At 36.2% G+C, this 12050-nt stretch overlaps 3 protein-coding genes across 7 annotated transcripts; all 3 read left to right on the forward strand.

The window, feature by feature from the left end:
* Positions 1-562: 562 nt before the first annotated feature.
* Positions 563-3038, forward strand: LOC143302767 (uncharacterized). The gene is made up of 3 exons (XM_076619031.1): positions 563-2132; positions 2208-2279; positions 2358-3038. The coding sequence occupies exons 1-3, from the start codon at positions 2034-2036 to the stop codon at positions 2769-2771; spliced, it is 585 nt and encodes a 194-aa protein (XP_076475146.1). The 5' UTR covers positions 563-2033; the 3' UTR covers positions 2772-3038.
* A 383-nt stretch (positions 3039-3421) lies between these two features.
* On the forward strand, positions 3422-7528 carry LOC143302768 (uncharacterized). Of its 4 annotated transcripts, none has more exons than XM_076619033.1 (4): positions 3422-4711; positions 4960-5208; positions 6355-6467; positions 6966-7528. In XM_076619033.1, exons 2-4 carry the CDS (start codon positions 5028-5030, stop codon positions 6996-6998), a joined length of 327 nt encoding a protein of 108 aa, XP_076475148.1. In that variant the 5' UTR covers positions 3422-4711; positions 4960-5027; the 3' UTR covers positions 6999-7528. The 4 variants fall into 4 exon arrangements, 3 of the variants coding, with proteins under 3 accessions (XP_076475148.1, XP_076475149.1, XP_076475147.1); XM_076619034.1 differs by having other exon boundaries at positions 4709-4759; XR_013058563.1 differs by lacking the exon at positions 3422-4711 and having other exon boundaries at positions 4785-5204.
* A 159-nt stretch (positions 7529-7687) lies between these two features.
* On the forward strand, positions 7688-10000 carry LOC143302777 (uncharacterized). Of its 2 annotated transcripts, none has more exons than XM_076619050.1 (5): positions 7688-7993; positions 8227-8349; positions 8723-8768; positions 8844-8932; positions 9035-10000. In XM_076619050.1, the coding sequence occupies exons 2-5, from the start codon at positions 8241-8243 to the stop codon at positions 9139-9141; spliced, it is 351 nt and encodes a 116-aa protein (XP_076475165.1). In that variant the 5' UTR covers positions 7688-7993; positions 8227-8240; the 3' UTR covers positions 9142-10000. The 2 variants fall into 2 exon arrangements, with proteins under 2 accessions (XP_076475165.1, XP_076475166.1); XM_076619051.1 differs by having other exon boundaries at positions 7690-7751.
* The last annotated feature ends 2050 nt before the right edge of the window (positions 10001-12050 follow it).

The following is a 12050-nucleotide window of genomic DNA, read 5'->3' on the forward strand; positions in this document are numbered from 1 at the left end:
TGTTACGTATCTATTTGTTTAAATCGATCAAATTTAAAGTTAAATTTTACTGAAAATTTTTTTTTTATAGTTTGAGTTTTGAATTTAATCGGAAGGGAAATAAATTGAAATGATATTATTGTGTATTTAATACTGATTTAGATTTCTAATTAATACGGTAGTTGCTGCCACCAGAAATAGTCTAAGGACTATTTCAAAATATTTTATTTTTATTATTTTCTTTTACGCTTAATGGGTAGCGTTAACTGACGCTTAATGCAACTGGTAAACGAATTCCACTTTTCGGCTAACCTGCTATGCGCAGGGATACTAGCACGGGAGAGGATTAAAGCTGGGTACAATAAATATTTTTCCTCGTTGAACGGATTTTTATTTGAATGTAAAATGGCTTAGGTTATTATATATATATTTTATTAGCTAGATAATATATATTTTAGCGTTGCTGGATTGGATAGGAATGTGAGATTTTTCGTTGTTTTATATAAATTTATTTTTACGTTTGACTTCTTCTTCTCTTTTAATTTCGCTGTAGTAGTTTGCCGTTAGGACCGAAACTCAATTCATTTACTACGATGGATTCTGTCACCACGATTTTCTTGCCTTTTGAGTTTAATAATCGGGGATGATTCTAACGATCCTCTCTGTGTGGGACTCGTGTGATTTCGCAAGCCTTGCCCAAAGACGGGTAATATTTTACCAACAGTGGGAGGAGGAATGCGGAGATCGATGGGTGTTTTCGATAAGCGAAAACACCGTTTGCACAAGCCAACACAGCGAACGATCCTTTGGTTAAATTCTCGAAGGGAAATTGTTCTGTTATATCTCTCTTACAATCGCATGCAATGATGGCAAGAATATCAGTTAATAGCAACGCCGGTATTGTTCTTAATTTTCGATTGACCCCGACGATGTATTTAATAGTCCTTTCTGTGCGGGACTTATGTGATTTCGCAAGCCTTGCCCAAAGACGGGTAATATTTTACCAACAATGGGAGGAGGAATGCGAAGATCAGTGGATGTTTCAGTAGTTGAAAACACCGTTCGCACAAGCCGACACAGCGGACAACTCTTTTGTTAAAAGTTTAAACAATGATTCTATCTTCAAAACCGTTCACGAAAATAAAACGAAATCGATGATAGGAAGTTCTAATTCAATTCTCGAGGGCAACGAGATTACCAGGGAAGAAGGAAATTTTCAAAATTAATTTTCTTACCTTGAGGAGTAGGTGCTGTCTGGTGCCATTGCCTCAGCCGCTCCGGTGGTCGTCGAAGTTTTGTTGAGTTTATTATTTGAACTCGAATATAGTTTACTATCAACTCTTACTTTATTTATCTATTTTAATACAGACTGAGCAATTCACTTAGCTGGATTAATACCGCAATTACAATGCGCGTTTGTGTTTAAACGATGAAATGAGGACTTCAAAGATAAAATTTTCTTTTTACTTAGTCGCGACTCTCTTTTCTTGACCGAAAAAATTAAGACCCCGAAACGCAAAATACTATACAAAATTTCTAAACGCAGTGACGAGCGCAATAGCGAACGTAGTAATAAATTAATAATGGGCCGTAATAACAAACGATCACAAGAATTATGAACAAACTAATGAGCGAAGAATAATGAGCCGTAAGGAATGAACACTATAAAAAATGAACGAACGCAAATTATAAGAAGAATGGACACTATAATAATGAACAAAGAATAATGAACCGTAATAAGAATGTTCACCAGAATAATAATGAGCGCTGCGCTATGTTGCTACGCTTATTTATAATGCCATCCCCCACGGGGTGGTGGTCCACTGGGGGTACGCTTCCGTGGGAATCGGGATGTTGCAGTTTGGGCTTCTTGGAATCGTACGTGACAAAATGCAAATTCCATATTTCGACTTAGTTTTTATCAGTCCTGTGTTCCGCTGAGCTAGCGTCTAGGAGATTTGAAGCATTCCACGCTGATCTAATCCTTTCCACGAGAAACTTCCACGTGCTGTACCGTGGGAATTACCGGTGTTCTTCGGCCCGTGGAAGGGCTGATGGCTGCAGCATCATTATCATTTCAATGTTTACTGGGTAAACACGCGCAGCTCCGCTGCTCTCCCATAACAAGGACCTCCTCCTTCGAGTTGTTTTGCGTAAGTTTGGATGTTTGCATATTAAGGTTGTTTTTGTGATTTTGATTGTTTTTTCCTTTTTTGCTATTTCCCTAGGCTTCGGTGATCGACGTTCGAACAATGTTTGCGGAGTCGTTTCCATCAGAGGTTCCTTTCCAGACTTCCCTGGTACGTATTTAGTCTTGTTTTTAGTCCGCTTGATTCGTCCTGTTTCGTTTTATTTAAAATATACCGTGTTGTTCTCAGCCCAAGCGAAAGAGGGATTCCGAAGAACCCATGGGCGACTCGGGAGGACCAATCAAACGCATGCGGCCCTGTAATAAACCACGAGTATCAGAGTGGTTGGAGGAACTATTCAACATTGGTGCCGAGGCCGTGTCGAAATTGGGCTTTGACGATTTGGTTACTTTCGACGAGAATTTCTTCGATGCAGAGACCGTCGTATTGGAGAGGGAACCCCCTCTGGTTGAAATCGTTGATACCGATCGTTGCGTGAAAGTTCGTTTTGCGAATGAAATTCCCGAAGAGGTTTTGGAGGCACATCTTCCTCACCATGCTTCTGGGAGAAAGGGAATTTCCCCTGTTGTGCGCTATTGGTGTATGCGTGAGTTCAGCGAACTTTATCCCAGAGCTCCTTGCTTCGATTTTGATTTAGTGTAGCTGCTTCAATTTCGTTGGTTCGCTGTTTGATGTTCCTTATTATTATTAATTTTTTGATGTATTTTGTTTTGTGTTCAATATATATATATATATATATATTTTGAATGTGATAGTGTTAGGTTATCTATTTTACGTTTCTTATTTTTTTCAATTTTATATTTCCCCCCTTTTAATTAATTATATATATATATTTTTTTTTACATTTGTAGTTGCGCATAGAATTTATTAAAGAAAAGTGTTAACAATGTGTTTTCATGATTTGTTTCTCGCGCCTGACTTCCATTAATCCCTAATATTCCTGTCGCCATGACGCGTGTAAATCCAACATGGCTGCTCATAAATGTCATCAGTAAAGTTTTTAGTGACGGGTCTTTAGTTTTGTTTGATATCGAAGTAATTTTTCGTCTGTCGCTCGTTTTTCCTTATTCTACCGCAATTGGAACATTTATTTATTAATATTGTTTTAAAGTGACAATAGTATAATATGTATATATATATATATATGTTTATGTTGTGTGTCACTTCAATATGGCTAATGTTTTGTAATTCTTCGATTGCGTTATTTATTGTTTTGAGTAGTTTATTTTATAGAGTATTCGATAATATAAAACATATGCACTCACACATACATATATATATATATACGTATTTATATGTATATTTCTCTCGTTCATGTAGTGTTCGTACGAAATGAAATGTTAATTATTTATTTTATATTAATTTCTTTTAATAAGATAGAACACGCACACGCACACGTATATATGTATATATTTCTGGCAAAGTGATTTTCATTTAGATTCTTTTGTGATATAGTGTTGTGTATTTGAGGTTATGTGTCAATCATTTGATTTCATATATACATATATATTTTGTATTGTGACAACATAGTATTGAAGGTTTTGTTTCTAGATTATTGTGCGTTTAATGTGTGTTTACATATTTGTGCTTGATGACAGAATTTCTGTAAGCAATTCCTCAAGTCGTTGCGGTGTTAATTATTTTGAGCGTTTGGCCTGTCGACAGGTTGTCGCTTGGTCCCAAGTGTTGCGTTGTGTGTTCTATTTTTTTTGTAGATTATTAATAGTGGTTTTAGTTTAGAAAATAGATTATTTATATGTTTATATAGAGACATGCATGTTTCATAATGTAGTTCTTATTTTATAATGCTTTACCGGCATGTAGGCTAGTTTTAAATATGTATTTCAGATTGTAGAATGCACATAGATTAGTAGTAGTATAGAATATATATGTTTCTGACAATGTAACTTTTATTTCTTTAATAATACAATATTGTATGTTTTATATATTCGTTAGACTATTAGTTTTTAACTTCGTATATACTTATAATTCATAAATTGATAATATTGTATTTGTTGCATAGTATTATAAGCACTAACACTAATATTTACTAGTTTATTACATATCTAGCATATATGTTTATACTTATATGTAACTCTCCAAGTTGATTGATTAAAATATATTTATATATACATGTATTTCTGGCGCTTCAATTATTTCCCTTTTTGTAGTTATTCTTATTTCCTGGTTTATTTGTTTGGTTCGTAACTCGTTCAATCCGTTAGCTGGTTTTATTTATTTTATTTTATACTGGTTGGATTTATTAGTCGCCCTCGCTTTGTTAATCCTTCCTTTAGTTTCGTAGCGCCGTGTGTTCGTTTGTGCATTCAAATCTTTATTCGCGCGTTTTGTATAGAATAGTTTTCTTGTTCTTGTTACGGCGCGTGCGGAGCGCGGGACGTGACACCCCCGCCCTTGGAGTTCAAATTTCCAAAGGAAATTTGACTGATGGTGTCTCTGAGTCGGCTCAAGGCGGACGTAGATGGCGTTGGTTGTTAAGTGACTACCGGTGTTATCGATATCCCTCGAGGTTGTGCTGTTTGATCATCGATATTTCGTTTTCTTTTGAGGTATAGTAGCAGGTGGGTAACTGAGCCGCATATTGCTCCTAATAGGGCGATTCCACATCCGTAAGTTTCACGTAACTGGTATCCGTGTATGGCTATATCTATTATCGTCTTGATTAGTTTAAATATTACAAGTATTCCAAATATTGCTGCACTGACAGTTCCAAATTCCATAAAACCAATCCATAAGCTTGATACGGTATTTTTTGCTATTGTCGTTAATGTGTTTTCGTCCATCATTCCCAGGATGTTTACTGTTCCAGGGACGATTGTTTTTCCTGTTGCTCCTCTGGCCAATGTGTTCAAAACTGCAGATTTTTCTGCCGGGAACATGACGTGGTCCCATAGTGCATCGAGGTCTTTTTGGGTATATATTCCGCTCGTGGCCAACGACGATGGTGCTGAATATTGCCACGTTTGGCGTACGTCCGGGCGGAGTTCCTGTGGTGCAATTGTTTTCATGGGTTTTGGTACGAATTTGTGCCAGAGTCCGTCGATATTGTATAGCGTAGGTAGTACCGCGCTACATTCTCTGTGGTTTCCGTGTTGCGTTAGGATGTGTGTTTTTGGCGTTAAAAATGCGGTGCGATTCCCTTGCCAAACGGGTAGCTCCGAGTAGCATTCTGTTGTATGTCGTACTTTTACTTGTACCGGAATGCATTTGACTATGTGGACTGCTTCTCCTGCGATCAGGGCCATGTGTCCTGGGGTTTTGGATATGGTATATGCAAATTCATCGGGCAGTAAGATTGCTAAGCTTAAAGCATTTTCTATTAGTTTCTTCTGCGTGGTACATCTTTGTGTCAGTATATCATGGTACAATGTTGTCATTTGTCGTTTAATATGTTTCTCTACGTAAATGAATTTTGAGTTGACGTATGCGAATATGTCCAAGTTTTCGACTGCTGTCTTGCTTTTGGAGATAAACGTATTTCCTCTTGTTGTTTCAACTATTTGGGGTGTTCGGTGGATAGTAGGGTATATCCACACAGTGGCTGTTCTCCGGTTTTAGTCAGTGCAAATGTTACTTCTTGCGTTGTTAGTGCGTAAACTGGTTGTGCTGATTCTCTGTTGGTTTTTATTTCCTGGATCTTTGTAGCAATTCCTTCATATAGCACATCGTACTGATCAAATTTGCATGGTGAGGGTGGTTGTGGTTGCCAATAAGTGTATCCGTCTTCAGCGTCTAGACAGTTTCCTTCGCTAAAGGTACATACTGTTCTTGATTTCAGTAGAATTTTGTTCGCCTCGATCCGTACTGGCACAACTGCTGATTTTAAACTTATCCTTACTGTTGCTTGTACGACGACCTTTTCCCAGCTCCCGTATGGGTCTACATAGTGTGTTCCCTGGCAGCTGCCGTCGTCTGTTAGCTTGCCGGCTAAGACAAGCGACCTTGTTTCTGTTGCATTATCTTTTAAGGCCAACTATAAGGTTTTGTGGTCCGAGTGAAAATGTGCCGTCTTGGTGCATCCTTGCACATTGTTGGTCGGTTGTTTCATGGAGGTATTCGGCGAATCCGTTATGCACTGCCGACGTGTGAAAGTGCATGCCACAGTAATATACAATTCGAGTTATTTGCACCTTGCATTGCCTTACGTTGGTAAATTCAAATTCTGAGAGTTGAAGTAGTTGTATATAAATATCTTGGGTTTCAGTCATTGTAGGCTGTATGCTGCAGTCCCCGATGGAGTTTAGAGAGATAGTGGTAACGTTGAGGTGGTTGCCATTGCAGTCATATCCTACCAGGCCGTATGCTATTTTGATGAGGGTAAGTACGATGACCAGGCGATTCATCTTCCTATTAACAATTTATTAAATTGTTTCTTACTCTCGAGTTTATTAGAAATAAGAATAATCTTTTATTATTATTAATATATATAAAAAAAATTTATATTTATATGTTTTTTTTTTTTTTTTGTTAAAACTTATTATCGGTGAAAATAAATACCATGAATGCTACCTGGGTTATAATTATATACGTATATGCATACGTATTGCTAAGTAATATAGATGAGATTTGTTTTATCGTTATAAATATATAAGTATATATTATCTATAGGAATAGATATTACAATTATAGCTTGTCTTTGAATATATATATATGTGCGTGTAATGGTAAATATGACGACTTATTTTACGAGTCACTCGGATTATCAATGGAAGTGAGTGTCATAGATATCGCCCACTTTACAACATGCGTGCATATATATATTGGTAAACATAAGTGAAAATTATATGCATAATTATAAATGTCGGTTGTTTACAGGTGGATAGCATCAGTATTTGGTCTTGTGCGTAGCATACAAGTACTTTATAGTTCTACGGCGCGGATTGCTATTCCTTGAACTAAAAAGTTTCTTTCAAGGTGAGTTAGATTAGTGTAAACGATCATGCATTGGAGGCATGATATAGCGGGTTGTAGGTCCGCTAGGTTTATATCACACATACGACAGTATGATATTCGTGTTCTTGCAGATACTCCGCATATGAAATGAGTGGGTGGGTCGTCACATAGGTCCTGGTGGTCTGGATCTAAGTTATCGAAACAGTCTTGACAAAGATGACCGTTATCTAAATGGTAGACAGAACGTATCAACCGAACACAGAGGCAAGACTGAACATCCTCCGTCGCTTCCAGATCGAATGCGGGTACGGGCCCGTCTGAGTCCTCTATGTTAGGGTCGATGAACTCGCCACCTGTTCTGGACATACATACGAAAACAGTTAATATATATATTTTATAATTTTTTATAAGTTTTGTTCGGACCTATCCCTTTGTACAAATACTGTATCCCTGTATGTGGTATAATATATAATATGTTATGGTTATGTTAGTTGTTGTTTATTATATATATTTTCCTTATCTCTCTCTTTTTTTTTCTTTTTTTTTTTTATTATTTTTTTTTTGTGTTCAGTACCTAGCATTGCTATTATAATGCTGTATTACATTGTATTAGCTATTATTTGTGTTGGGGTGCGTGCGACGAATTTTCAACATGGTCGCTTGCGTGTATCGTTTGTTTAATGTCAACAGTAGCGTGTTGTTGAAATAGTTAATTTGTTAATCATTATAGTTTATTTTGTAGTGTTTCTGTAATATTGTTTGTGTTTCATGGTATTGTGTGTGTCAATACCGTGTGCTACCTTAATGCGATAGCATAGATTGTGTTGTTTTCGAATTTCGATAGTCATTGTTTTGATTATACGTGACTCGCATTTATATAAATCTTGTTTAATTTAGTTAATGTTTTTTTTCTTTTTTTTTTGTGTGTATTGTGTTACCAGATATTTTGTGTAACGTAACTTTATTCCTTTGCACCGAGTTCAGTCATGTTGTTAATATTTAGTTAGTCCATCTTGATTAATTTCTAACTTATTCCTGTGTTTATTAACCTTTCTTATTTTCCCTATTAATTTATTATTGCATGTACTTGCTATTTGCTATTATTTTGTGTATGATATGAGTTAGTTCCCTTATTAGTGATTAAAACCTACTTGTTAGATTAACATTGTCTGTAATTCTTCAGATTCTACTCTTCCGATGCTGCATCACTTACCTAGATCATTCCCACAACATCACCTGATTCTTCGATATGCCTTGGATACTTACTATGGTTGTCTTCAATCGTCTTATATCTGTGGCCATAAAGGTACTGTTTAGTTTATTTAGTTTAATATGTGTATAATGCATTGTGTGTGCGACCGCTATTGTGTATTACAAAATCCACTTCTACATGTTAGATATAATAATATAACAATACTACGTAGATTAATACATAATAAGATATCCTTTTACTTTCAATTAATCTATCTTAATTATTTTCTAACCACTTTCTACACTTATCAGCTATTTTATTTCTTCTTGTTAATCTGCGACAGTCATGCATGTACATTTCCTTGTATGGTGATTAATTGTTCACGAGGTAAGTTGCACTTCCACTGTTTTAGTTATTCGTTGAACTAACACGTTTTACATTCAAACAGTAATCGGAGCATTTGTAATAAACTTCTTTTTCTTTTCAGGTTTCCGCCATCTGTGTTGTTCGACGAACAGTGCCATGCTTCCATAGTATTGTTATAACATTTAGTACTGTTGTATTTTGCATTAAGGCAGTTGAAGTTAATTTGTTCATTTATTTTTCAGCTGGCTGTTGTACATGGTGTTTCGCAAACCGAGATCCATAACCTATTTTGCACGTAAACCTTCTCGTATGATGATTACTTGTTCACAAGGTAACTTTCACTTTCACTCTTTTAATTATTTATTGAATCAACACGTTCTATATTCAAACAATAATTAGAGTACATATAATAATTTTTCCTTTTCTCTTTTAGGTGTTCGATATCTGTATTATTCGACGAACAGCACTACAACATACACTACCGCACTACGTTGCCCACTGAAATCACTTTATTCATTGCTTATTTCGGTTATGCGCTAGTTCTAGCTTGTTTAAGTGCACTGTTCGCGGAATCCCTTTTACTTCAATCTTGACGTTCTGGTTCTGCAAGATTTCTAGCACCTTGTATGGTCCAGTATATTGATCGGAGAATTTTCCTTTACTAGGTTCTTTTAGTAGATATATCGAATCTCCTGTTTTAAAATCTTGAGGGTTAATTCGTCGATCGTTAGTCTTAGTTTGGATTTTATCAAATTTTCTCTTGCCATCCGTTGTACAGTGTTAATTTTTTCGAACAGATCTTCGAGGTATTCTGCGCATGTTGGTTCCGTGTTCTCTTCGATTGTTACTTCACCAATAGGTTCTCTGGCTAGATGTCCGAAACTAATTTGTGCGGGGAGAATTTCGTTCCTTTCCTTCATTTTAGTTTTTATTTTGCGCCAAGACACAGGTTTACTGACATTGATCCAATTATCCAATTGCTTGCTAATAGCATTTAAGATACAAATTTTTGAGAGTGCCGCAGCCATATTAACCCAAAAATATTTTGTATATAGTATAGTGTGATACCATCCATATTTTCCTGGGGGAATCATAAGATCAGCACTACTTACTATGTTACCTACGTCAAATATTAGATGTAGTAACCAATAAAGTATTTTTAATCCAATTATAATCCAATGGCTAGCATATTTATTCAAGTTTTTATATATATCTTCGACTGGTGATTCCCTGTTTTCTCCCTTTTGATTTCTTTGAGCTCGTTGAACTTGCGTTTCTTCAGCTTGAAAATGTTTAGAATCCTTTTCCTTAGTTACCCTTTTTTCTTCTTCATTTATTTTATTCGCAGCACCTTTATTTTTCTCTACCTTTTCAGGATGAATAGTTTTACTGGAAGTGCTTATTATAATTAAATTATTATTTATTTGTATGGAACGTTTAGGAATATTTTTGGTAGATTTGGAATTATTCTTTGAATTTTTATTACAAACCTTTTTGCTTATAGATTCTGTTTTGGATTTAGGGATAGCTATATTTTTATTTTCTATAGTGTGATCTTCCTTGCAATTTAATGATTTGGCTTTGAGTTCGATAAAGTTTCCTTCTGATGGTTTTATAGAAGTTTTTGAGTGAGATGCACTCGCTATCTCTTTTCCTATTATGGTTGAAACATTCACGAAATTCGTGGAGTCTTGCTTTTGTATCTTTGCCAAGTCGAACGTGGAGAGGCGATTTGCACTTCCCAGCGGGTCCAATATCTCTGTGATGTTAGGCAGTGGATAAGCATTGCCTGTCGTCTCGTCGTTCAATTTCCTAGTTTCTGCTTTGTCTGAAAGTTCTTTGGCACTAACATTATTTATCTTGTTTGGTAACTCAGAAAATTTCTCACTCATGATCCTGTCTATGGCACCGTGCGTCCTTTTATTATTTAACGTGACATTATCCCTTATCACAGCAACGGAATGGTGTTTGCATTGAAAAGTTGATTGGTTGAAATGATCAGCATCTCTCTTTTGATTTAGATCTCTATCGAGGTATTTATTTATGCGTTTTTCTTCCCAAGTTATTGCTCTTGTTTCTTTCCTGACATTTTCTTCTATTCCCGGGTTGTTTAGATGTTTCTGCGACGGCGGTACAAATCTCCAGTCCTGGCGGTTGTTTACAGTATAGATACTATTGTATGGTGGATGAGCGTTGTTTTGGTTATAATTATCCGAAGGTGTCGGACGTTGGTATCGAATTCTATTGTTCACTTGTTTTAATTCTCGTGTTGCTTTCACGGCTTAGCGGTACGCATCGTCCAAGGATTGGTATCCTGCTATCTTTACTCGTAAATACACCTCGTTTGGGAGCCCCTTAACGAAAGCTTCCCTCGTGTCTCGATCTATCCTATCTTGAAATACGGTGCCGTACTCGTACCTTTCCCCGTTCATTATCGCCAGCCTGAGATCTTTGACGCGTTCTATGTAGTCCAAAATATCTTCTCCCGGTCGTTGAAATATTGTAGCTAATTCCCCTTTATATTCGTTAACCGTTTTTCCCGGACCGAACATATCTTTTAATTTATTCCCGAAATCGTTTAAACTTATTACTTCTGTGTCTTCTACGGCGAGAAACGCGTGTCCGCGAAGCTTATTCGTTAATAATTTTACTAACTGAGATTCTTGATGCCTAGGAACCATGTTTCGTGCACGCTCGCATGCTCTTAAAAATCGAAATACCGAGGGTCGATGTCCGTCGAACACTGGTACTGTCTCTATTGCATCTTTTAACTTAATTGATTGGGGATTAACTTCTATCGGTATTGTCGCTTGGGAAATTATCGGCGATGATACGGGTGTCTTGATTTCCTTTTTTATTTTCAGTGAACGCACATCGTCTTGTAATTTATTCATTGTTGTACTCATGTCGCGAAAATTCGCATCCCATGCTTTAAGTTTTTCCGATAACATCAAGATCATGCCTTTGTCCAACGATTCTAATTTAGTCGACATTATTTCTTAGGTATATATTTTATCGATAATCGTGACAACTTTAATCCCTTGTGGAGCGAATCGAACCGTTTAAACCAACTTTAATCCTCCGTGGAGCGTATCCCACTGCTGCCACCAAAAATTTATTACTTTACTCTGTTACGTATCTATTTGTTTAAATCGATCAAATTTAAAGTTAAATTTTACTGAAAATTTTTTTTTTATAGTTTGAGTTTTGAATTTAATCGGAAGGGAAATAAATTGAAATGATATTATTGTGTATTTAATACTGATTTAGATTTCTAATTAATACGGTAGTTGCTGCCACCAGAAATAGTCTAAGGACTATTTCAAAATATTTTATTTTTATTATTTTCTTTTACGCTTAATGGGTAGCGTTAACTGACGCTTAATGCAACTGGTAAACGAATTCCACTTTTCGGCTAACCTGCTATGCGCAGGGATACTAGCACGGGA

This window comes from Bombus vancouverensis, chromosome 6, assembly GCF_051014615.1.
Source record: "Bombus vancouverensis nearcticus chromosome 6, iyBomVanc1_principal, whole genome shotgun sequence".
Taxonomy (NCBI): domain Eukaryota; kingdom Metazoa; phylum Arthropoda; class Insecta; order Hymenoptera; family Apidae; genus Bombus; species Bombus vancouverensis.